The following is a 26,408-nucleotide window of genomic DNA, read 5'->3' as shown; positions in this document are numbered from 1 at the left end:
ACAGGAGCCAGGAACTGAAGTCTTCAGGTAGATCACCAACTTCAATGTAAAGGCCCTGTTGTGAGCAGGGTGTAGCCTCATGTAGCTGAAGCAAGTAATTAGTCCTAGGCAGGTGAGTACCGAGGTGACTAGCGGCTAGGGAGGCCACTAGTGGTTGAGAGCTGGAACTTCTTTTAAAGGTACAGAAACAAAAGGAAGATAAAACATAGCTGTCAGGATACGATCCTGACAGTAGTACTAGTGTAATAAGAGTTGGCATGGATTTAGAATTTATCACATTGTAGTATTAGCGTTACAGGGGTTGACATAGATTTGGATATTTGTGAGTGTAGTACTAGTGTAATAAGAGTTGGCATGGATTTGGAATGCATGCTACCGTACCGTACTAGCTTTACAAAAGGTGACATGGAAGTTTAATGTATACTGTTGTAGCACTAATAATAAGAACAGGAGTGGTGTGTGTTTGGAATATGTTTTAACCCTTACACATACTATTATAGTTCTTGAAATCACATGAGTTGATATTAATTTAGTAACTATATTAATGTGGAACTTGTAAACACAGGAGTTGTCATGGATTTGGAATATACACTACTGTAGCATGAGAAGTACAGGAGGTGACATGGATTCGGAATGTATTCTAGTGAAGCACTAGAAATCACAGGAGTTGTCATGGATTTGGAAAGTATAGCTATGTAAGTATACCTCCAGCCACTAAATTCTCTATTAATATTTAAAGGGACACTATAGTCACCTGAACAACTTTAGCTTAATGAAGCAGTTTTGGTGTATAGAACATGCCCCTGCAGCCTCACTGCTCAATCCTCTGCCATTTAGGAGTTAAATCCCTTTGTTTATGAACCCTAGTCACACCTCCCTGCATGTGACTTGCACAGCCTTCCATAAACACTTCCTGTAAAGGGAGCCCTATTTAGGCTTTCTTTATTGCAAGTTCTGTTTAATTAATTTTCTTATCCCCTGCTATGTTAATAGCTTGCTAGACCCTGCAAGAGCCTCCTGTATGTGATTAAAGTTCAATTTAGAGATTGAGATACAATTATTTAAGGAATTACATCTGTTTGAAAGTGAAACCAGTTGTTTTTTTCATGCAGGCTCTGTCAATCATAGCCAGGCGAGGTGTGGCTAGGGCTGCATAAACAGAAACAAAGTGATTTAACTCCTAAATGACAGTGAATTGAGCAGTGAAATTGCAAGGGAATGATCTATACACTAAAACTGCTTTATTTAGCTAAAGTAATTTAGGTGACTATAGTGTTCCTTTAACCCCTTAAGGACCAAACTTCTGGAATAAAAGGGAATCATGACATGTCACACATGTCATGTGTGGTTAAGGGGGAGATGCAGGCTGGATCTATGTGTTTTCAGAGTTTCTTTTTACACTCCACAGTTTTGCAATCAGATTAATAAAGTGTATGAAGAGGATATATTTGCCGTGCAAATCATGTGGCTTAGTAGCTTCCATAATATCAGATATGTTATAGCACATATTTTGGCGGATATTTCCTGATAACCTGTCCCACGATCAGAAATTTCCAGAAATGTCCAGAAATGTCACCACGTGTTCAACTTGGGTTTTGGCTAGGTATACATAAAGGGGTTATATATAAAATTAAAATTCAAAATGGAATGTCCAACTCATTTAGTGACATCAGTGATTATGGAGCCGGTAATACTGCTCATTGAACATAATATTCCATGCTGGCATAAGGTCCACAAGAACCAGCTTTTTATGGTGCAAAAAATAAAAAGGAATCTATAGTGTACAATTATTTTGTAATACATTAAAGGAACACTCCAAGCATCATAATGACTTAATTTCATCGTACGTACGTTTCTAGTGAATTTATGTCAACGGGAGGCTAGTGATACGTTGAGAATGTCAGTTGATGCTCTCAGCCTACCAGCAGTATCCTGTAAAACTATTTAACTGAAGCCATGATTGGAGGAGAAAGAGGCAGAGGGGCCATGAGGATCGGCGCTATTGGCTGCACTCTGGGGTTAAATTGTTCATAAATGGTTTATACCCTTTAAGGTGCCATAACTACTTAATTGAGATTAGTATTTTTGTGTGCCCAGATTGTTTGTTTAGTCAAAAAGATGGAAAAAAAACAACCCAAAAACCAATTAAATAAGCTGTCTACGCACCATAGCTATTGCTATCAGTGCCAATTATAGACAAAACTGAAATTGCTAATGCAGACGTTCCACTTCTGCAGTAGCAATGCGGAGAGTGGGGACCTTGCTGTATGTACCTCAGGGAGACCTGTTTTTTGTGCAACTGGAACAACTGAAAATGGTTTGACCCAGAATCAGGGGACATAGCCCACAACTCTACTAGAACAATAACCACTACAATGGGATATAATGGTTATAATGCTTAGACTTCTCATTTAAGATCATAAGCAAACTAAGTACATGCATTCAAAGTTCCTAGAAGAATAAGCAAAAGTAAAGCGTTTATTACTGATCATATTGCAGCATATGGCATTGGTAATGTCACAATTCGGGGAACCCAACACGCTAACACACACATACACACACAGAAAGTATGCAGTACCGGACCTTAGAGTGGCCGGGCTAAGCACACAAAGAATAGTCAGGAGAACAAGCCGAGTAAGGGGAACCAGAAAATAGAATAACGAGAAACAAGCCGAGGTCAAAGGGTAGGAGAAAGTCACAAAGTCAGTATAACAAGCCAGAGAGTACGTAACCAGAAAGCACACGTTCAGTATCAATACTATAAAGCAAAGACCACAACAGGGCAGGGAGGAACAGGAAAGGTAAGTATTTAAACCATCAGGTTAATTCTGATTGGATAATTTCCAATCAGAATTAACAATCACACGTGGGAGATATCTAAACCTCCCACTGTGATTGAGGCACTGTGCCTTTAATGCCGGGTCAGGTGACTGACCCCGGCGTGACATATCTTGGGCAGTCTTCCAGCGTGCAGCGTCATGCATGCTGCCGCTGGGGGGCGTGGAGGAAGACGCGGGCGGCATCCGAGGCTGGAGGGATGCCGCTCGCCGAGCCCACGTGGAGAAGGGGACCGCGGACGGCTGGAGGGTGAGTGCCGCGAGCGGACTGCAGCCTCCCCTTGCAGCCGCCCGCGGGGTCCTGACATTACCCCCCCCTCGAAGACCGCCCAGAGGGCGGGAAGCAGAAGGCTTCAAAGGAAACCGGGCATGAAAGGAGCGGACCAAAGAGGGAGCGTGCAGATCAGAGCACGAAACCCAAGATCGGTCCTCAGGGCCGTACCCCTTCCAATCCACCAGATATTGCAGCCGACCCCTAGAAACACGAGAGTCGAGAAGGGCAGCCACTTCGTACACATCACTGGGGACAGCGCGAGGGGAAACAGGCCGCCCGAGGGGACGAGAGAACCGGTTGCAAAGCAAGGGCTTCAAAAGCGAAACGTGAAACGTGTTCGGAATGCGCATGGAAGAAGGCAAGTCCAGGGAGTAGGAAACGGGGTTAACCCTACGTAACACCTTGTAGGGACCAAGGAACCTGGGAGCGAACTTCATCGAGGGAACCTTGAGGCGGAGGTTCCTGGAGGACAACCATACCCTATCACCCGGAACATAGGAAGGGGTCGCACCCCTATGGCGATCAGCAAACTTCTTCTGAGCAGCCGCTGAACGGGACAGCGCAACATGGACCTGATCCCACATCTTCCGCAAAGAGGCGAGGTGCTGGTCCAAACAAACAACCAAACGGGTAGCAGCTATTATCTGAGACGCAGGTACAATAGGTTCAGGGGTCGGGTTAACAGATTCTAGAGGTTCATACTGTCGAGAGATAGCGTCAGCTTTGGCATTACGGCAACCAGGTCTATAGGTAATAACGTATTGGAAGCGTGAAAGAAATAGAGACCATCTAGCCTGCCGGGCGGACAACCTTCTAGCATCAGCTATATAGGAGAGGTTCTTATGATCTGTTATAACCATAACTTTGTGTCTAGAACCCTCTAATAAGTACCTCCATTCCTTAAAAGCTAACACAATAGCTAATAGTTCCCTGTTCCCAACATCGTAATTCTTTTCCGGATCAGATAACCTTTTTGAAAAGTAGCAACAGGGATGGAGGGGTTCGTCATACGATGACCTCTGTGACAGTACTGCTCCCACACCTGATTCAGAAGCGTCCACTTCCATAACAAAGGGAAGAGAAGGATCAGGGTGGCGTAGTACTGGAGCAGAGGCAAATGCCTTCTTGAGAGTGTCGAAGGCCTTAAGGGCTTCAGAAGTCCAAACCCTAGGGTGTAGACCTTTCTTAGTCAGCTTCGTTATAGGGGAGATAAGTGGTGAAAAGTTTCTTATAAATTTCCTGTAATAGTTGGCAAATCCTATAAAACGCTGGATAGCCTTAAGACCTTGGGGAAGCGGCCAGGATAGTATGGCTTCTAATTTAGCAGGATCCATACTGAAACCCTGTTCGGATATTATATATCCTAGAAATTGCACCGAGGTCTGATCGAACAAACATTTTTCTAATTTACAATAAAGTCCGTTCTGTAATAACCTTTCAAGCACCATCCTAACATGATTATGATGTGTCTGTAAATCAGGGGAATATACAAGGATGTCGTCAAGGTACACCACGGCACAGACATGCAATAGATCCCTGAGGACATCGTTTATGAGGTCCTGAAACACAGCGGGAGCATTACACAGTCCAAAAGGCATGACTAGATACTCATAATGTCCGCTACGTGTATTGAATGCTGTTTTCCACTCATCATTCTCCTTTATACGAACAAGGTTATAAGCCCCCCTGAGGTCTAATTTAGTGAAGTATTTAGAACCTTTGACCCGGTCAAACAACTCCGTGATGAGGGGAATAGGGTAGGCTTTTTAATCGTTATATTGTTCAGGCCCCTGTAGTCTATACAAGGCCGTAGGTCACCCTCCTTTTTGGCAACGAAAAAGAAACCAGCCCCAGCAGGAGAGGAGGACCTTCTGATAAAACCTTTACTTAAGGCTTCCTGTATGTACTCCTCCATTACCTGGTTCTCTTTTTCAGAAAGAGGGTATACCTTACCCCTAGGCGGCATAGTACCAGGTAAGAGGTTTATGGCACAATCATATTCACGGTGCGGGGGTAGTTTATCTGCCTCCCTTTTTTCAAAAACCTTAGCTAGGTCTGCATACACAGGAGGAACAGAAACAGAAAGTGGTTTGGCTATGGGTACATTAACCCCTTAAGGACCAAACTTCTGGAATAAAAGGGAATCATGACGTGTCACACACGTCATGTGTCCTTAAGGGGTTAAGCAAGCCAACAGGACAAACACGAGTCATACATTCCCTTTGACAAGATTTCCCCCAGGAGAGAATCTCCAAACAACCCCAATCAATCATCGGATTGTGTTTAACCAACCAGGGGAAGCCCAAAACGATAGAGGCTGTAGGGGAGTTGATTATTTGAAAGGACAATCTTTCCTTGTGCAAGGCACCCACAGACATAACCAGTTCTTTGGTCTCATGGGTCACCAGAGGTTTCTCCAGTGGTCTACCGTCTATGGCCTCCACAGCCAAGGGAGTGACCTTTTGGATCAGAGTCAACGATGTGGTTTTAGCAAAACTCTCATCCATAAGATTGTCAGCAGCCCCTGAATCTATCAAGGCTTTGGTAATCACGGTAGAATTTCCAACAAAAAGGGTGACCGTAATAAACGGTCTAGCAATGGGAACGTGAGGGGTAAACGACATAACACCCGAGGCCGACCCCTCTATAGGCCTTGGGTGCTGCAGTTTACCCCGCAATTCAGGGCAGGTTCTTAGAAGATGTCCCCTTTTCCCACAGTAAAGGCATAACCCTTCCCTTCTTCGGTATGATTTTTCTACCTCAGTTAACCCAGTAACACCCAATTGCAAGGTTTCAGGGGGAGGTTGGCTAGAAGGGGGTAATGCCAGTAACGCAGTACTGGGTAAAGCAGGTAACATCTGTGTATACATACGCCTCTGACTACGTCTCTCTCTAATACGATTATCAATACGGATGATATAATCTATAAGATCGTCCAGAAGGACAGGCAATTCCCTGGACGCTATTTCGTCCAGGATGTAAGCGGCCAAACCCTCCTGAAAGGCTGTAACGAGGGCATCATTATTCCATACCACCTCAGCTGCTAGAGTGCGGAATTCGATAGTGTAATCCGCTACAGATCTGTTAACCTGTTGGACCCTAAGCAGAGCTTTGCCAGCAGAAGCAACCCTACCGGGTTGATCAAACGTGCGTTTGAAAGCGGTCAGAAAATCTGCGAAGGACATAGGAGACGTATTCTCCCACATGGGGTTGGCCCATGCTAAAGCTCTCCCAGACAAGTGGTTTATCAAAAAGGCAATTTTAGTTCTGTCAGTGGGATAGGAACGTGGATTCATTACCAAATGGATGTCAATTTGATTGAGGAAACCACGACACAAAGCTGGGTCACCACTATAGCCCTGTGGCGGTGTCATATGGACTACATGAGCAGAAACGGGTACTGGAGTGGCAATGGGTTCGGGCACAGCAGCAGCCACCTCCTGGACGGCAGGCTGCAAGTGTGCAGTACGAGCCAGTATGGTCTGTAAGGCTTGAGCAAACTGAACCATACGGTGGTCCAAGCTATCCATTCTAGCCTCCTGATTAACTGAAAGCTGGGGTATGTCAGCAGGTTCCATTATGGCCCTGTTGTAATGTCACGATTCGGGGAACCCAACACGCTAACACACACATACACACACAGAAAGTATGCAGTACCGGACCTCAGAGTGGCCGGGCTAAGCACACAAAGAATAGTCAGGAGAACAAGCCGAGTAAGGGGAACCGAAAATAGAATAACGAGAAACAAGCCGAGGTCAAAGGGTAGGAGAAAGTCACAAAGTCAGTATAACAAGCCAGAGAGTACGTAACCAGAAAGCACACGTTCAGTATCAATACTATAAAGCAAAGACCACAACAGGGCAGGGAGGAACAGGAAAGGTAAGTATTTAAACCATCAGGATAATTTCCAATCAGAATTAACAATCACACGTGGGAGATATCTAAACCTCCCACTGTGATTGAGGCACTGTGCCTTTAATGCCGGGTCAGGTGACTGACCCCGGCGTGACATATCTTGGGCAGTCTTCCAGCGTGCAGCGTCATGCATGCTGCCGCTGGGGGGCGTGGAGGAAGACGCGGGCGGCATCCGAGGCTGGAGAGATGCCGCTCGCCGAGCCCACGTGGAGAAGGGGACCGCGGACGGCTGGAGGGTGAGTGCCGCGAGCGGACTGCAGCCTCCCCTTGCAGCCGCCTGCGGGGTCCTGACAGGTAACTTGTGGATCTACTACGCCAACAGAATCGATTTAATATTTTGGGTAAAACATTTCAAAAGACATCTAAAGAACCATGAAGGTTAAGGGATTTTTTGTAGATAGACCTTTTAAAACATATTTTCTAACATACTGTGATCATTTGAAAAGCTTATTAAAAAAATATTAAAGTCATTTAGGTGACCTTTTGCCTGCTCTCCAATACAAACCTAACATTAAAGTAGCTCTGTTCTCGCCTAACACAAAAAATCTTTTGTCCCACCTGACTTTCTGTTTCCTAAATGTTTCCCGATGTATTTCTTTTCTTCAACGCAAGCTTTTTAAATTCACTTTTTTGAGTTGCGGCATTTTTCATTTTTTTTCTCTGAAAAGGCAATGTTTATATTCAAAAGCCTGCAGGGACAGGCAATAGACACCAGAACAACTATATTAAGCTGTAGTTGTTCTAGTGACTATAATGTCCCTTTAAGCTCCACCCTTTGTCAAGATTTGTCAAACAGAGGAAAATACAAGAGACAAAGTAATCCATACATCGTCTCATGTATTATATGAGAAGAACAGAAAGAAGGAAAAAAAAGATTCGGAGGGAGAAAGAGAAGAGGAATCAATAGAATAAAGGTAAGTTTGGGGTGACAGAGCTGCTTTACGCATATACCGTTGTGACATCACACAACACCTGTCCTGTCATCAGTGCCCCCGCCATCCCCACCCCACTCTCCCCTGTTGGGTCCTTCGCCTCCAGGTGTATAATGCTTTTCTATGGGGTTTTAGATGACACTGGATGTCGCCCAGGTGAAAAACGCCTAACATCCTGGAAGTCCTCTAGTGGCTGTGGAGCTAACCCTCAAAGGTAATTATTGCAGTTTATTAAAAAAATTAAGGTTAAAGGACCTGGGACTATGCACCCAGACCACTTCAATGAGCTGAAGTAGTCTAAGTTTGTATAGTGTCCCTTTAAGAGCCTCTGTGCATAGCTGGGATATTTTCTGTCTTCAACACCTGAGCCTTCTTTTTTACCAAACAAACTTTCCTTCCCTATCTCTGCCTTGTTTCAAAAGCACACTCCTATTTCTTATCTTCAATATAGTTCTTATCATGAGCACTTGTCCTCTAACCTCCTAGGTAACTAACTACTTTACAGCCTGCTGTAACACTCTTCCTCTAATAGTCACACTACGCTAAACATAGAAAAAAAAACTATTTTACCCCTCAGTTTTGCATTTAATAATTTCTACACAATAAGAGCTGAAAATAACCTAACAACTCAATAAACATTAACCTGCTTAGTCCTGGTTGTTAAGTGTATAACGATTTTAAAGCCAAACCTTTGCAAAATTTGGCATGCTGAGATTACAACTTTATTAGTGGTCACAAAATCTGATACTGCTACACCAGGAAGTTTGTTTTGGAGGGTCAAATTTTCCACTGAAATGGGTATATAGGGCCAAATGCATAAAATGTATATATACACACAGGAAAAATGAGTGAATCCCAAACCCAGCAAGAGAGAGGGATTCCAGACTGATAAATCAAATAAATAAGTCAATAATAAAATAAATGTATCTACAATAACTTGGTAGGATAAACAACCACAAATCCTCCTGGGAATTTGAAAGTGAGGGGAAATGTCTGTGCGTCTTATGGGGCGAATGTGAAGGTTTACTTACCTGTCTTGAAGCGTGGGCCGGTGTTCAGCGCGCACCGCGGTACTGGAACTTCAATTTCAGTGTGCACACTTCCTTTCAGTCCCGCCTGAAAACGGAACCTGAAATTGAAGTTCCTGTACCGCGGTGCGCGCTGTGAAGCCGACCCACGCTTCAAGACAGGTAAGTAATTATGGGACACAGGGAGGGAAAGTGCACTATGGACAAGGGGAGGGGGGGACACTATGGGAGGGGGGGAGAACACTATGGGATGGGGGGACACTATGGGAGGGGGTGGAGAATACTATGGGAAGGGGGGGAGAATACTATGGAAAGGGGGGGGACACTATGGGATGAGGGGGGGGACACTATGGGAGGGGGGGAGAATACTATGGGAGGGGGGAGAATACTATGGGAGGGGGGGAAATTTCCTTCTTAAAATGAGGTGCGTGTTATATGCCGGTGCGTGTTATACGCCGATAAATACGGTAGTTAAGAACAATGTATCCAAATGTGAAAATAAAATTTATTACAGTCCTTAAAAAAAAAAAAAAAAAAAAAAACCTTCAATTTAGTACCGGCCAAGATACACCATATCTCGCCCCAGTCCACAGATAAATGCTGGAGATGTGGGAACCAGAGAGGCACAATGACTCACATGGTGGACATGCGAGTCCCTCAGGCCCTTCTGGCACGATGTGGGGGACACCCTGACAGGCGTAGTGAATACAAGGGTCTCAGTAACCCTGGAGCTATGTATTCTATTCATGCCACCTGAGAAGCTACCCAAAGCCAAATGTGTGGCCATGTACCGGATCTTAATCTCAGCCGCCTTGGTAATAGCTAGACTATGGAAAAGGCCGGAGGTACCCACTCGTGAGAGCCTCCTGAAGCATGTAGCACTCAACTTGTCCTATGAAACTATGTTCGCCTCCCAGTTTGGTAGGATAAAACACATGAGCACAGCCCACGACATGTGGCGCGATTATCAGTTGAAGCTGAATCGATTGAAGGTCCGCTCTAACAGCGAGGCTCGATGGCCATGGCCTAGACACAAACTCTCACAGGCACGCACATAATGACGCAATTTATAATACTGGGAGTCACTAAAGCACCTATGGGATATCGAATTAATAAACCAGATCAAACAGAGTAACAACCGACCTGGTATCTACGCCTATGCATATCCCTACACTGGTAACCAAAATACGTATCGGTTCCATCCCCGCGCTCACCACACCCCTGGTTCTTTACTGGTAATAAAAGTTCAGTTAAGGTAGATGTGATAAGACTGTCTAGGTGCCATAAGTTGCACACCGCTACACTGTTCCATGGGGCATTTTAGGTATGGTACCTCTAATTGTACTGGAACTGTTGTAAATGAAACAGTGCTTAAATGTAACAATGGTTAAACCACAAGAAAAAACATGTTTGTATTAAATGTTAAACTGAACAATAAAAATTGTCAAATTTAAAATAAATAAATGAAACTCAATACAATAGTTCTAAGATTCCCAACTGGGGAGTGGTAAGCAATTGCCTCTAAGTATGTGGGTAAGTAGTCCCTAATTGCTATCCTGACCAGTGCATATCCTATGGATACTTATTAATGCAACCAATTGTTGCTGCCTAGCCAGGAACAAAATATCACAGTGGAAGTATTCACTAAACAGTGCACTGTATCATCCACTGAGAGGAAAACTGCACGAAAAGGAGGTAGAGGACAGATAGATATAGGGATAGAATAAGTCTGGAGGATATATGAAGAGAAGTATCAAAGAGAGAAATGACAGGTAGTCACTGCCACTGTGCAAATAAAAATTCGTATCTATCTTATTCTTAAATATAAAAAAAACAGCTCCCAGGATGCTACTTCCTAGATATTGAATCTGCAGTGGTCTAAATACAGTTAATATCTATCTATAGATAGTTAAATAGTCTGCAGCTCCTATGAAAACACCTTAGTGATTGTTCTATGCTGTAGTGGTAACAAATCCTACTAGGGCTGACTCCTAGACAACACCTTCGTGGGTGTTCTAAGCTAGAAAGCTAAACCACAGTGTAGATCCGTCTTCCCCCCAATTACTACCAAGACTAAAATGACAAAACCTTAAACTAAAGTGCTTAGAAGTGCCTGGTGCTAGAAGTGCTCAAAGTGAGAAGACAAAAAAAAGGGTTCAGGTAGCCACACTGTGTTAAGCCCACAAATATTTAATAATAATTTACTTCCCAAATGTCCTTATTTCAGTCAGGCCCAAATCCCTCTGTTTCTCTTTCCTAATGCCCTCTTCTCTAAGAGCTCCAAAACATGGCCGGTGCAAGGATTTTTGCCGCCTTAGGCAAAAGTAAAGTTTAAGCTGCAGTGGTTCTGGGGACTATAGTGTTTCTTTAATGTGAGGTAAATTAGAGATTAGTGCCACAAATAATATACTAGATTGCCTACTTACAACCAGATGAGGATGATGATGGTCTCTAGCTGCAGTCTGGCTCCACTGGTCTGGTGTAGAACAGGATCTCTGGAGGCTGTTTGTAACTGTGGTCACAAAAATCAATGTTCTGGGAGAACGGGAAGCAGCTCCATATTTTTGAGGCCCTTTACACAGCTCAAGGTCTAGGTCCCAGGGTCCACCTTCATGGTCCACCAATGAGTTTGTTCACAGGGGGTGGAGTGTGTAGGGGATGTCCTGATTTGTGTGTAAGGAATGCATTGTGTGAATCTGTGTTTGTATGTGCAAGGGCTGCAAGGTGTGTTTCTGTGTATGTAAGGGATGAAGTGTGTGAGTCTGTAAGGGGTGCTTTGACTGTGTGTAAGGGGTGCATTGAGTTTGTGTAAGGAATGCATTGTGTGTTTCTCTGTGTGTAAGGGATGCATTGCGTGTAAGGGATGCATTGTGTGTGTAATGCATTGTGTGTTTTTCTGTGTGCAAGGGGTTCATTGTCTTTGTGTGTAAGGGGCGCATTGTGTGTGATTGTGTGTGTGTGTGATGGATGTCAATCTCTCCCCCCTCCCTTGTCACTATCTTCTCCCCCCCCCTTGTTACTCTCACTCCCCCTCCCTCCCCTGTCACTCCCCCTCCCTGTCAATTTCTCTCTCCCTGTCAATTCCCCTCCCTGTCAAAGTCTTCCCCCCCTCCCTGTCAATTTCTTTCTCCCCCCTCCCTGTTAGTTTCCCCCTGTTAGTTTCTTTCCCCCACCTCCCTGTTAGTTTCTTTCCCCCCTCCCTGTTAGTTTCTTTCCCCCCACCTCCCTGTTAGTTTCTCCCCCGTTAGTTTCTTCCCCCCCTGTTAGTTTCTTCCCCCTATTAGTTTTTTTTTCCCACCTCCCCCCTGTCAGTTTCTTTCTCCCCCCCTCCCCCTGTCAGTTTCTTTCTTCCCCCTCCCTCCCTCCCTGTTTCTTCCCCCTCCCTCCCTCCCTGTTTCTTTCTTCCCCCTCCCTCCCTCCCTCCCCTCGTTTCTTTCTTCCCCCTCCCCTCCCTCCTTCCCTGTTTCTTTCTTCCCCCTCCCTCCCTCCTTGTTTCTTTCTTCCCCCTCCCTCCCCTCCCTCCTTCCCTGTTTCTTTCTTCCCCCTCCCTCCCTCCCTGTTTCTTTCTTCCCCTCCTCCCCTACCTCTGTTGTAGCGTGGCCGAGCTCTGTATGGTCTGGCCGGGTACAGGGAGCTTTTGTTTTCTGTACCCGGCCGGACTAACAGGAAGTGCACACTCAGTGTTCACTTCCTGTTAATCCGGCTGGGTACAGGAGACAGATGCTCCCTGTACCCAGCCGGACCATACAGGGCTCGGCCACGTTACAGTGAGGGAGTGACAGGAGGTAGCGCTGAGCGCTTCCCTCCTGTCAGCCCCTCTCCTCATGCTGCGCCCGGGCGGTGCGCCCTCATGGACAAACCAGCCCGGGCAAAGCTGCAGCCGCCTGAGGCTCTCTGCAGAGCGCTCGGGCGGCTGCAGCATGAGGGGGGCCGGCGCTCCTGGCGGCGCCCCTTCCCAAGGCTGCCTAGTCCGCCTAACAGGTAGCGCCGGCCCTGCTCCAAAAAAACAGCCTTGTTTTCCTGGCACTATAGGATCCCTTTAAGCCCATCACTTTGTCAGAGTAACCCAGTATCAGTAGGTTCTACTCTACTTACGGTAAACATGCATAGGATTAACCAGTATTGGGGTACATTAACATACCTCCCAAAATTGCAAATGAAAAAACAAGTATGCTTTCATTTTAGGGCTTTGAGGGGGTTGTGGCCAGGTGTTGGGCTGTTTTGAGAAAATATTGAAGACTTGTGACTAAGATGTAATTTAGAACAAGAAGAATGTATCTGATGTACACAGACTGATATCTAAGAACGTGTATTTTAGTTTACAACCACATTACTGTGAGTATTATTGCTGTGGAGCTCTGTTATACACCCAGACACACCAAGAATATGGAGCCATAGAGGTGGCGCCTGCCGCGGGAATACCAGTACGGCGTGGAAAAAAAGGTGAGTATAAACACCATTCCCACGTGACTTAAACACACACACATACAATGAGACAGACACACACATACACACACTGACAGACAGATGCACACACATACCAAGACAGACAGATACACATACACTGACAGACACACCAGCACACATATACTGATACACTGACAGACACACACACACACACTTACCCTGACAGACAGACACAGACACACACACATACATAACAAGATAGACAGACACACTCACATACACTGACAGACACACTCACAGATATACACACACACACATACATTACCATTTGTTTTCACGCAATTCTATTCCGCGCCAGAGAACCAGAGTGGATCTGTTTTCCTCGGGGTCGAGTGAACATCTAACCTCATCTAGAAAAATCTGTAGAAATCAAAATTGCATAATAAGTGTACCTGCTTTTTGAAGGTAATTATACAGAAGTCTGCAATATTTGCACGCTAGTAGCATAAGCCACCAGTGGTCAAAGAGTTAAAAAGATAAAAAAAAAATGAAATAACATCGATTTAAAACAAAAATGTTTTCAAATAAATATCATATAATATGCACTTTTTTTTCCATTCTTGAACGATAAAACTGATGACAAATCTATGGCACATGTGCCACAATAGGCACACAGAGGCCACAATGGCCAAAGGTTTGCCACATCGCAGGTACTGCAGCGTACCTACCTGGTTGCCGCTGTTGAAGTGTCTGTAGCTGTCATCCTGCTCTATGATTTGCAGCTTCCGGTGACCACGACATGACAGGCGCACAGTCGGATTTGCCGGCATATGCGTCAACCTTACCCAAACCCCCATTAAAACACGGACACAGGTTATACTGTTGGAAATAATTAGTTCACAGCTTTATTAAATTATTAATAAAATAATTAAGGAATAACAAATGGGGTCATTGCCAACAAATCTTATTAAAGTTAACATCCCCCCATATACATAACATACCCCTAGCAATGACCCCACAATAATAACAATAGATAACAATCTAAATAACATGTTAATACAGAAACTGGCCGCCCAATATGACCACATTTCCACCAGGTTAAATTGTAGGTGTGTACAGAGACACCGCTACCCACCATATCGATTGTAGGGGTGTACCAAGACACCGCTACCCACCATATCGATTGTAGGGGTGTACCAAGACACCGCTACCCACCATATCCATTGTAGGGGTGTACCAAGACACCGCTACCCACCAGTTCCAGTGTAGGGTGTACCAAGACACCACCACACCCCCAGGTTCCGAGCCACCGACGGGCTCGAACCTACCAACCACGTGCAACACTGCCCAATCCACACTAAACTTTAGGATGCCCACTTTCTCCTCCATCTACCCTCCGATTTAACCAGGCCATTCCCCGCCGCTGTGAAAAAACGGGAAATCAACTAACCTAACCAAATACAGGGAGGGTGGGAGGGACAACTGACAGGTAAGCTTAGGTTCAGTTCAAATGGCCACTTCATATAATGGCTGGTGTAAATACTCACCTTATGGCTCCGCCCTACCCAGCATGCTAGCTGTCACTAACTATGCTGCTATGCCTACCTCCTGGCTCTGTCAAGGCCTATTCCTCTTAGCTGCGCTGATCCATGGGCTATATGACTGCTCCCTCATGGGAGGGAATCTTACACATAGTGCCCCCTATGGAGGAGAGCTGCCAGAATTGCCGGGTCCTGCTTTATGTAATAGGTAAATACAGGGGTAGCAGTGTAGTTCTCATAAGATGTTTGTATGTTTGAGCCATGACATTTTTCATTCTTGGGGATTTTTCTTTTACAGACCCTCGTTATCAAAGTCTTAATATTTTATACTGTGCATGTAGTGAAACACACCTTCAGGTTTCTGAGAAGCAAATCACGGTTTCAATACCATGTATTTAAAGGGATTTTGCAAAATACATGGGTTGACCAGATGCCCACCACCACTGATTTGTATCAGCGTTCTGTGCACATCTGTAATCTTTGATTTATTTTTAATATAAATGCCTTACTTTTCCTTTTGAAAATACTATATTTGCACCCAAAATGATGTATATGTTAAAGTCACAGAATAGTCAATAAATAGAAAATACAGTTAATTTGTTCAGACATTTGTGTGATATTCCATGTTTAATTGCAGTTTGGGGAATTTGAGATAAATAAGTTGATTTCAAGTTGGAGTTTGGCACTCGGGTTTAACCCCTTAAGGACCAAACTTCTGGAATAAAAGGGACTCATGACATGTCACACATGTCATGTGTCCTTAAGGGTTTAAAAAGGTTCATTGTCACTGAGCTATAATACCCCTGTGTGGAGCAGTATTAATTTTGGCTGCAATGTTCAATTCAGTTTTAGTCATAGTTTTAGTATTTTGACTAAAAAGCTGTTTTAGTCTTATTTTAGTCATCTGCAGGGCCGGTGCAAGGATTTTTGCCGCCCTAGGCAAAAGTCAAGTTTGCCGCCCCCCCACCCCTCACAATGCCCCATGTTAACTAACGCAAGTGCTGCAGTGCTGCCGTGTTTACATTAAAAGGCCTGCAGGGACAGGCTATAGACACCAGAACCACTACATTAAGCTGCAGTGGTTCTGGGGACTAAAGTGTCCCTTTAATGTGAGGTAAATTAGAGATTAGTGCCACGAATAATATACTAGATTGCCTACTTACAATCAGATGAGGATGGTGATGGGCTCTAGCTGCAGTCTGGCTCCACTCGTCTGGTGTAGAACCGGATCTCTGGAGGCTGTTTGTGTTCTGGGAGAACGGAAAGAAGCTCCATTTTTTAAAGGCCCTTTACACAGCTCAAGGTCTGGGCCCCAGGGTCCACCTTCATGTTCCACCAAATAGTTTGTTCACAGGAGTAGGGGATGTCCTGATATGTGTGTGAATCTGTGTTTGTATGTGTAAGGGCTGCAATGTGTGTTTCTGTGTATGTACGGGATGCAGTGTGTGCGCCTGTAAGGGGTGCATTGAGTGTGTGTAAGGGGTGCATTGAGTGTGTGTAAGGAATGCATTTTGTGTTTCTGTGTGTGTAAGGGATGCATTGTATGTAAGGGTTGAATTGCTTGTGTGTGTGTGTGTCTGTGTGTGTAATGCATTGTGTGTTTTTCTGTGTGCAAGGGGTGCATTGTGTGTGTGTGATGGATGTCAATCTCCCCCTCCTCCCTTGTCACTCTCTTCTCCCCCTCTCCCTCCCTCGTCACTCTCTTCTCTCCCCCCTCGTCACTCTCTTCTCTCCCCCCCTTGTCCCTCTCTTCTGTCCCCCCCTTGTCCCTCTCTTCTGTCCCCCCCTTGTCCCTCTCTTCTGTCCCCCCTTGTCCCTCTCTTCTCCCCCCCTTGTCCCTCTCTTCTCCCCCCTTGTCCCTCTCTTCTCCCCCCTCTTGTCCCTCTCTTCTCCCCCCTCCCTTGTCACTCTCTTCTCCCCTGCGTGTCCCTCTCTTCTCCCCCCTCCCTTGTCACTCTCTTCTCCCCTCCCCACTCTCATTCCCCCTCCTAACCCCGTCAATTCCACTCCCTGTCAATTACTTCCCCCCCACCTTGTCAATTTATTTCCCCCCCTTTCAATTTATTCCCCCCACCCTGCCTGTCCATTTATTCCCCCACCCTCCCTGTCCATTTATCCCCCCCCTGTCCACTTATTCCCCCCCTCCCTGTCCATTTATTCCCCCCCTCCCTGTCCATTTATCCCCCCCTGACCATTTATTCCCCCCCTCCCTGTCCATTTATTCTCCCTGTCCATTTATTTCTCCCCCCCTCCCTGTCCATTTATTCCCCCTGTCCATTTATTTCTCCCCCCTCCCTGTCCATTTATTTCTCCCCCCCCTCCCTCTCCATTTATTTCTACCCCCCCTCTCCATTTATTTCTCCTCCCCGCTCTCTCTCCATTTATTTCTCCTCCCCCCCTCCCTCTCCATTTATTTCCCCCCCTCCCTCCCTCTCCATTTATTTCTCCTGCCCTCCCCTCCCTCCCTCTCCATTTATTTCCCCCCCTCCATTTATTTCTCCCCCCTCCCTCCCTCTCCATTTATTTCTCCCCCCTCCCTCCCTCTCCATTTATTTCTCCCCCCCTCCCTCCCTCTCCATTTATTTCAGCCCCCCACCCTCCCCTACCTATGTTGTAGCGTGGCCGAGCTCTGTACTGTCCGCGGGTACAGGGAGCTTTTGTTTCCTGTACCCGGCCGGACTAAAAGGAAGTGAACACTCAGTGTTCACTTCCTGTTAGTCCGTCCGGGTACAGGAGACAAATGCTCCCTGTACCGGCGGATCATACAGGGCTCGGCCACGCTACAGTGAGGGAGTGACAGGAGGGAGCGCTGAGCGCTTACCTCCTGTCAGCCCCTCTCCTCTGGCTGCGCCCGGGCGGTGCGCCCTCATGGACGCACCAGCCCGGGCGAAGCTGCAGCCGCCTGAGGCTCTCTGCAGAGCGCTCGGGCGGCTGCAGCATTAGGGGGGCCGGCGCTCCTGGCGGCGCCCCTTCCCAAGGGGCGCCCTAGGCGGCTGCCTAGTCCGCCTTAATGGTAGCGCCGGCCCTGGTCATCTGAATTGTTTTAGTTTAGTTTTAGTCATCTTAATCTACAGTAGATTTGAGTTGACACAAGTAAAATGTAATGGGTTTAGTTAAAGTCTCTGTCTGTTTCTTTTGCTCCTTCCCCAGCCCCTCTGTGTCGCTTTGTTTTCTCCCAACCCCACTAGCTGTCTCTCTCCCAAGCCCTGGTCTGTCTCTTTTGCCCGTTTCACAGACCCTCTGAGCAGTGTTAATTTTGGCTGCAAATTTCATTTTAGTTGTAGTCATAGTCTTTTGACTAAAAAACTATTTTTTGTTTTAGTCATATTTTAGTCATCTGAATTGTTTTAGTTTTAGTCGACTAAATCTCAAAACTTTTACTCTACTAAAATTTCCCAAAAATCGTTAGTCGACAAAATTAATACTGGTGTGGAGGTAACAGTTTCCCCTAAATTCTTTCTTGTGAGACCCCGAGTAACTACACACATGGCAGTGGGAGTTCTCAGTCCACACAACTAGATATTTTTCCTAGACTATAAGAGTATTTTTGGAGTAGTGAATGTTGTTATTTATTTATAAGACGTTTTAACTAACTCAATGAAGTTAGGAATTTACCTACATTATTTAAGTAGGTAACCCAACTAATAATTAATACTGAGACTGCGCACACATTTATTAAGTATGTAATAAAGTTACGATTTAAAAGTTACTGTTCCACATATTGTATTCATTTTTGACTTTCCCCTAAAAGTTAGTTATCTAATGCACATTTCTGTTCAGTTGAGCCATTAATTTGCATCTGGACCGAGTAAAACACGGGCTACATTCAGTTATATTCAAAAACTGTTCATTGAAAATTTAGAAGCCGATAAATCTTTTTCTGAATGTCCAGATTTTGGTGTCTAGATGCCTCTGGGCTGTGCCGGATTATTATTATTTTTTTTTCTAATCTTGACTGGGAACATTAGGTTTTTAGTGCATAAAACCCCTTTATGTTGAAAATGTTTAGAGTGTCCTGCAGGTGGTGCCAACGTTCTGATTCTAGGTTTACTTTCTAAGAAGTTAGAGAGATCCAACCTACTCCTGCCCACATGCAGTACTCATAAACAGGGGAGGGGAAGAGAGGAAGCATGACATCTATATGATCCCGCCCCACTCCCAGCAATAACAAGCAGTGCCTTACTGCTGGCTGGCTGCAGTGTGTGTCGTGTTCTGGGCAGCCTGCACGGATCTCTCCATTCATCAACACACACGTTATGGCCACAGCCACCAGCACTAAAAGCAGCAGCAATGGGATGATGATGGGGGGTCCCTCCATGCAGTCTCCAGGTGCTCACAGTGTTGATCATGCTAGGAGACAGCACCGCATGGACCCTCGCAGGAGGCAGGCTGCCCTCTCTTTCCTCACCAATATCTCCCTGGATGGGCGAACCCTGCAGGATAATGGGGGAGTCGGAGAGGGGGGTGGAAGTGCAACATGCAGAACTCGACAAAGTCAGCATCCTACCCATAAGGGTGGCAATCCCAGTTCTCCCCTCAATGGAACATTATTTGCAACACCTCTGCACCACGCCAATGTCCAGCATATGCGGGCATGCTGGGCCTCCCCAGTGGGGTCAGCTCCCTGGGCTCTGGCCGCTAGGCAGGACAGCATAGATCACGAGACCCATTACAGAAGCCAAGAGGTGAGAGAGGATGTGGAGGAAGATGATGAAGAAGAAGATGATGCCTTTTTTGTAGCTACAGGCGGTGGGGTATCTGGCCTAGCCATGTGTTCTGGGAGCAGAAGTCGTCTGAATTCTCTGACCTCTGCAATTCTATCCCCAGCATTCAGGACTTCAGCAACCCCAAACTTTTGCCCTGATCAAATTCAGGGAACAGCCAGCAGTGCCTTCGACATTCCCAGGTCACGGTAAGGGATAGCCAAAAAAAAAAAAGGTTTAAACTGCACATTCGTATAGTCCAAAAGGAAAAAAAAAGGATTATTCCGCTGGCTGAGATGATTATGATGATAATGGACCAAGTTACACTATAAATCTTAAAAAACAGGGTAATCTATATGTAAGGGATTGAAAATCCTGAATTTAGTCAGAGGTGGTTTATTCACTAAACGGCAAAAAATGTGGTGAAATGCAAAATTCAGACTAAAACCGTCATCATTGACTTCTGTTTGAAGGATCTTTCCAAATGAGAGGTTTTGCATTGCAATTGTTTTGTGGTTTTCATTTGCACATCTTATAATTTCACATGGGTTTTTCCCACAAGTGCAAATTGTAAGCATGACACATTTTGGAGAACTTTTCCAATTTGGTTGTTTTTAGTGTAAAATTTTAAAAATGGACAACTTAATTGAAGTCATTAGTGATAAATTAAATTATTCACTAAACCAGGTGTTGTAGCCAAGTGGCAAGGGAATCGAGTACTTAAGGGCAGGATAGAGGGGAGGAAACAAAAAACAACAAAGTTTAGAATCTTTCCAGGTAGGCTATTTGGCCTCAAATATATAACATCTTGGTAGGTTTCCCACACATCTCAGTTTATGAACCACCTTGGACTCAACTGATTGCTTTTAAATTGAATACTGTTAAGAGATTTAGTTGAAAATCATACAAAAATACTTTCACCATGCTGAGAGTGCACTAGACATAATGATGCAATGTCTCCTTTAACTGGGAACACAAGGAAACCGTATACTGAAAAGTTGAATTAAAAACCATTGCTGCATCTGATTCCAATCTGTGTATCCATTGACTTCAATGGAACAAACAATGGCCATCAAACTACATACAGTGGCTTTGTGAATTGCAGAGAAAGGCATGCTGGATGCATCTTTCAAAACCTAAAACATTATTTTAAGGGATGACTATTTCATTTAAGCTGAGCATGTATGCATATTTAGAAAGATGTAAACCTATCTATATCTAATAGGATATGATTTTATTAATTCAGAATGTTTGACATTTTGTAGCAGACAGCGCATGCATTAGTTTATTCTCATGGGTATATTTTCTGGTCACTGACCAGGGTTTGGATCCCAGCTGGATTTTGATTGGCCGACAATACCAAGACGCTAGACAAAAATCCAGCTGTGATTGTAAATGGGTCAGTTATGTCCCTGGAGTTCTCACCTGCTTTCTGGTAGATTGAGGAGGGGGGGGGGGGGGGGGGTTATATTGTAGGAAATAAATTCATTGGGGGGGGGTTATATTGTAGGAAATACATTAATTGTTGGCAAGTCCCTATACATGTGGTTTTTTTTGTTGTTGTTTTTTTGGAGTTGTCTAAATGTGCCATTTTATATTAAGGTGATGTTATGTCAGCTATTGCCGTGTACGACTGTCTGGCCAAGGCTTGGACAAGTTGTAATCATTGTTTGCCTTGGATGAGGCAAATCATAATTTCAATTGAGAATACTGCACATTTGTGGTGGTTAATTAATTATACCCCACAAAGCAGACCTGCAGGGGGAAAAAATAATGCATGTTTCCTTTTGGGTGTTTATCTACTGAACAAGAAGAGACAATTCATTGGATTGTGCCTTTAACGACAAAAATGTGCCAATATTGTTACATGAATGTCTGCAACTTTTTGTTCCATACAAAATATATATATATATATAAAAAATTCTATGCCTATGCCAATATTTGTATAGCCTGTTTATGCTCCCATTACTAGCCCTGAAAGAGAACCATGGCTCTTGCAGCCCCATTCACCAAATTGGGAACAGGGCTGTCAATCAACTGCTAAGCAACAATTTATGGAATAGGATTAGACACCACTGATCAGAATAAGTAGCCATGTTGGGTCTGATTCCACAGTGTTCTGACCAACTGCTGCTCAACCTAACCTTGCTGCTGTTGCTCTCTGTGTGAACCTATAGGAACAGGGAAATTAGGTTGAACAGCAGTTGGTCAGATAATCGTACAATTTGATCCAATATGGCTGCTCAGTTGGAATTTTTTTTTTTAATTTTCTGAAAAAGATCAGTATACATCCTTTTCATTATTTATTTTTTATCATTACATTTTATTAAATCTAATAAACTTTTAAAATTCAAAGTTGAAATCTGATGGCATTATCCTTTTTAAAGATACCTATATTTTATTTATTTTGCTACTGCTTTCTATCTAATGTATCTAAAGGCATCTGTGTAGTGTAGTCTGTAATGGCAATTCTCAGAATGCAGTGCACAAATTAATTCTGTAACAGCCAGCACTATTTGGTGGTTAGATCGGGAATGTAATCATACAACTAACACAATTAACAACTTTATCATTGCAATAGCAATCTAAATGTAATCAACCATACAGACCTGTTAAGTTTGCCATTACACGGTATATGTAATGGAAAAAATCTGTCGAAATATTGAAAATAGCTTACTGTACTGTAGGTCCATATTATAATTTTATATATATTTATGTGGGTTATTCAATAAACACAGAATTGCCGTAAATTATAATCAAATTTACCAAATGTAGGATAAAATTGACAAGCTTTGACTATGGCTCAGCTAAATAACTTTACCAAGTTGGTTCTAAATGCCTAAAATGGGTTTCAAATTCCTAAAACTGGTATTTAGTGAATAAACCCTTACAATGCTTCCAACTAAACTGTTCTCTATTATCTATTCCAAGCTGCAGTAAGTCTGGGAGGCTATTTTTCTTCTTCTCTAGTAGTTTAAAAGGACACAAAGTCACCTAGGCCACTTCATCCCAATGAAGTGGTCTGGGTGCAGTGGCCCTGTATGTTTAGAATTCTTTATTTTGGTCATGCATAAGGTGACAAACAATGTCGCATAGCCACAACAGCAGGTGCGATCAGAACAGTAAACAATCGTTAACAATGGTATGGCTTATAATACTTAATTTTTTATTTTTTTTAACGGTATATAGGTTTGATAGAGGGTAAGCCAGTAGCTGGAGGTACATGCCAGTAGTAACTTGAGAAATTTGTCATCTATGATCTATCTACCCGGTTAGGCTAGAGGTAGGTAGGGCAAAGGGAAAGCTCTCGTGTGGGTTCGGCTTAGCCCATGCATTGGCTCTATTGATGTGCGTGATACAATATAGGCAGTATAGGCATATGCATTTAATTTTCGAGTGGCTGCCTCCTCGAGATTTCAGAGTAAGTCTCTGGATAGGCGGCCATTTTAGGCCCAGATGCCCCTTGAGTCTGCCTCAGGAGTTCAGCAATGTTTGGGCCCTGTTTCGGCTTGTCCGGTCTGGGCTTCTTTGTTTTGCGGCCCATCCTGCGTCTCTGCCACCAATAATTACCAAAAGTGGGGTAATTAGTGCTCCAGTGATACCAAGTGGGTAAATTTGGGCCTGAAATTGCAGGAGCTCAGTTGCTAAGCTCTGCCCCCCGGCCCTGTATGTTTAATCCTTCAATGTAAAAAACGAAAACATTGCTGTTTTTCAGAAAAGGCAATGTTTACCTTGAAGGGTTAATCACCTCTCATATTGACAGCCACTAGAAGCATGCGCATCAGGTCCCCAGTGCTCCTCTATGATGTTGCATAGAAATGAGCAGCGCAGAGGGAGTCTCTTTGCAATTGAAAAGGGAATGTTAAATTTTTTTATTTTTTTTTTCATATTTATTTATATAGCACACAGGGGAGAAAAATACTCTAAATCAGCGTTTCCCAATTAGTGTTCCGTGGAACCCTAAGAGAACACAATTGGGCAGTGAGCTCCCTCATGCGCACAGCAGTGATGACGGAGCCGGAATATGACGTCGCTCCGGCATCACTAAGAGGCGCACGAGGGAGCTGAGCAGGGAGATCACTGCTCCTTTGCCGCCCGCACGCTCAGCCCAGCAGCCCCACTAGACCTCAGAGACCGCACGCTCAGCCCAGCAGCCCCACTGGACCAGTGGGACATAGAGACTCAATGCCAGCACTCCCAAAGGTAGGTGGGGGCTGGGTGGAGTAAAATAAAATATTTTTTTATGTGTGTCTGTAAAAGAGTCTGTGTCAAGGTTTGTGTATGTGCGCAAGAGTGTCAGATTCTCCCTTCCTCCCCATGTCAAAGGGTTCCACAGGAAAAAGTAATTGGGAACCCCTGCTCTAAATAAAGAACAGGTTCACTATAGTGTTAGGAATACAGGCTTGTAATCCTATTGCAATGGAGTTTCTTTAAAAATAAAAATGGCAGGCGAGGCGAAAGGCCTTGCTGAAACGAGCTTACAATCTAGGAAGTGATATATTTAGTGTAAATATTTTGATATAAACTCCTCCCCCCGCTCCAAAGCCACTATGTCCTTGGCTTTGTGGGTGTTACACTATTGTGACCCCCGCCTCCAGTCCTACCTGCTTTAGTTTGATTTCCCTTGCTTTGGGACCAAGCAGGACAATCCTCCTCCATGTTGTAAGCATGACTTCGTTCCATCGCTAGCCAGCACTAGAAGTGTCAGCTAGTGTGTAACCATAACAACCACAGCCCATGCACTATGGTTGCTATGCTTTGAGTGCAGAAGGGCCTGTGTGAGGTCTTTCCTGCTCCCAGTCAGTGCTTTGGCACAGATGTATATGCAGAACAACCGATTGACGGGCGGAGGAGAAACCTATTTTTAAACTTATTTTTTTATTTTTTTTCATTTGCTAATAATTCTGCTATAGATTAAATGATATGCTTTTTAAAATGACGTTAATTATTAGTACGTATCATGACGTGTACATCATAAAAGCCTAAATAAACCTAATATTCAGGATGCTGTTTTTGTTATTTAACAATTGTGTGCTTTACTTAGATTACCAAATTATACAAGGAGTGAAAATAACCTGTTCATGCAGTCATTGAGTTGCAATATAGATGGGTATAATACTTGGAGGAAAAGTTAGACTGCAGAATAGTTACAGTAAAATATTGAACATACACGGACAGCAAGATCACATGGAACTCATTATAGAAAAATAAAAGCCCCTACTGTGCTGTGGCATATATTTTCCTCAAAACTGATTAGGTTATGACCGGAGGAGGTAAGGATCAGAATGAAAGATGTGCTAGCAGGGAGAGGGATATTGGGAAGGGATAAGGTCAGGTGAACTGAAGGGAGCCAGCCAGGCATCTGGTACATTGCATTTGTGTCAAATGTTATATATTACCCCAAAGTCAAGTATTTATCAACATTATGCTTTGATTCATGCGCCTACAAATTTACTTAATTTTGTTAAGGTTGACTTAGAGAAACACTATATGGCGCTGGCCCTGCCTCGACTCCTTGATGACATCAGAATGGCTGATTTTTGTTAAAGGACACGGAGGCTCCTATTGTGCTATTCCCTTTTCTTTTATTCCTCAGCAGCAAAAGAGAGAAATACTGTAAATATTCAACAACATTTAAATAACATCATTTACCCCAAAGGGTTAACCATATATAACACATTAACCAATGAGAGTGTCCCTATCCTAATAATGTCCCATGTGACCTTAAGCCACTCCTCTTTCTTTTGCTGCCTCCTCAGCTAAGTACAATTTTACATCTCTCTACATATTTGGAAAATTATCTATTTATCTCTGTTTAGTTTGGTACATTTGCCTTAATTTAACCTTGTTGCATTACCTATGCCTTATTTGTCCTTTTTTTCTGTGGTAAATTATTTGTTTTTTTATCACTGTTTTATTGCTGTGTTTGTTGCTCTCTTTTCCCTCCCCTCCCTCAGTCACCTGGTCAGTTTGATTATCTTCCGACCAGGCTTTTCTACCATCCTGCTTTGAAGGGACCTCAGTCTCTGGCTCCCTCCTCGCACCGTTTCCCGCGGTCCTGGAGGTTCTCTGCGTTAGCCACGGCTAAGTGCCATGCGCACATAGTGAGTTTTTGCCACGCTTTTTCCTAACGCGGCCAATACGCTCACCTGGGGGCGGGAACGTGTCTGTTTTTCAAGGCAGGTCACCGGTGCTCCCCGGGACCTTATTCCTGAGGGAACACTCGGTGAGCCTGCTCTAACTGTGCCTAGTTTTTTCTCGTTACTCAGCTTTGCATATTGTTTTACTTGTGCCTCTTAAAGTTATATTGCTTAAATAGCTTGTTGCCTCTTAAGCTGTATTGCTTACTAGCTTGTGCCTCTTAAGCTGTATTGCTTACTAGCTTGTGCCTCTTAAGCTGTATTGCTTACTAGCTTGTGCCTCTTAAGCTGTATTGCTTACTAGCTTGTGCCTCTTAAGCTGTATTGCTTACTAGCTTGTGCCTCTTAAGCTGTATTGCTTACTAGCTTGTGCCTCTTAAGCTGTATTGCTTACTAGCTTGTGCCTCTAAAGCTGTATTGCTTACTAGCTTGTGCCTCTTAAAGCTGTATTGCTTACTAGCTTGTGCCTCTTAAAGCTGTATTGCTTACTAGCTTGTGCCTCTAAAGCTGTATTGCTTACTAGCTTGTGCCTCTTAAAGCTGTATTGCTTACTAGCTTGTGCCTCTTAAAGCTGTATTGCTTACTAGCTTGTGCCTCTTAAAGCTGTATTGCTTACTAGCTTGTGCCTCTT

General features: G+C 44.2%; 2 protein-coding genes across 2 annotated transcripts in view; both read left to right on the top strand.

Moving 5' to 3' along the window:
• The first annotated feature begins 555 nt into the window (after positions 1–555).
• RMC1 (regulator of MON1-CCZ1) overlaps positions 556–26,408 on the top strand; it is a 359,458-nt gene continuing 333,605 nt past the window's right edge. The window contains exon 1 of the mRNA XM_063451477.1: positions 556–567. The gene's annotated coding sequence lies outside the window, so the exon portion shown is untranslated. The remainder of the gene's footprint in view (positions 568–26,408) is intronic.
• CABLES1 (Cdk5 and Abl enzyme substrate 1) overlaps positions 19,102–26,408 on the top strand; it is a 101,414-nt gene continuing 94,107 nt past the window's right edge. The window contains exon 1 of the mRNA XM_063451478.1: positions 19,102–19,846. Within this exon, the coding sequence (XP_063307548.1) occupies positions 19,191–19,846 (656 nt within the window). The 5' untranslated portion in view covers positions 19,102–19,190. The remainder of the gene's footprint in view (positions 19,847–26,408) is intronic.

Source organism: Pelobates fuscus, chromosome 4 (assembly GCF_036172605.1).
Source record: "Pelobates fuscus isolate aPelFus1 chromosome 4, aPelFus1.pri, whole genome shotgun sequence".
In the NCBI taxonomy this organism is placed as follows: Eukaryota; Metazoa; Chordata; class Amphibia; order Anura; family Pelobatidae; genus Pelobates; species Pelobates fuscus.
Note: the sequence above shows the minus strand (reverse complement) of the source record. Positions and strands in the feature narration are given on the sequence as shown.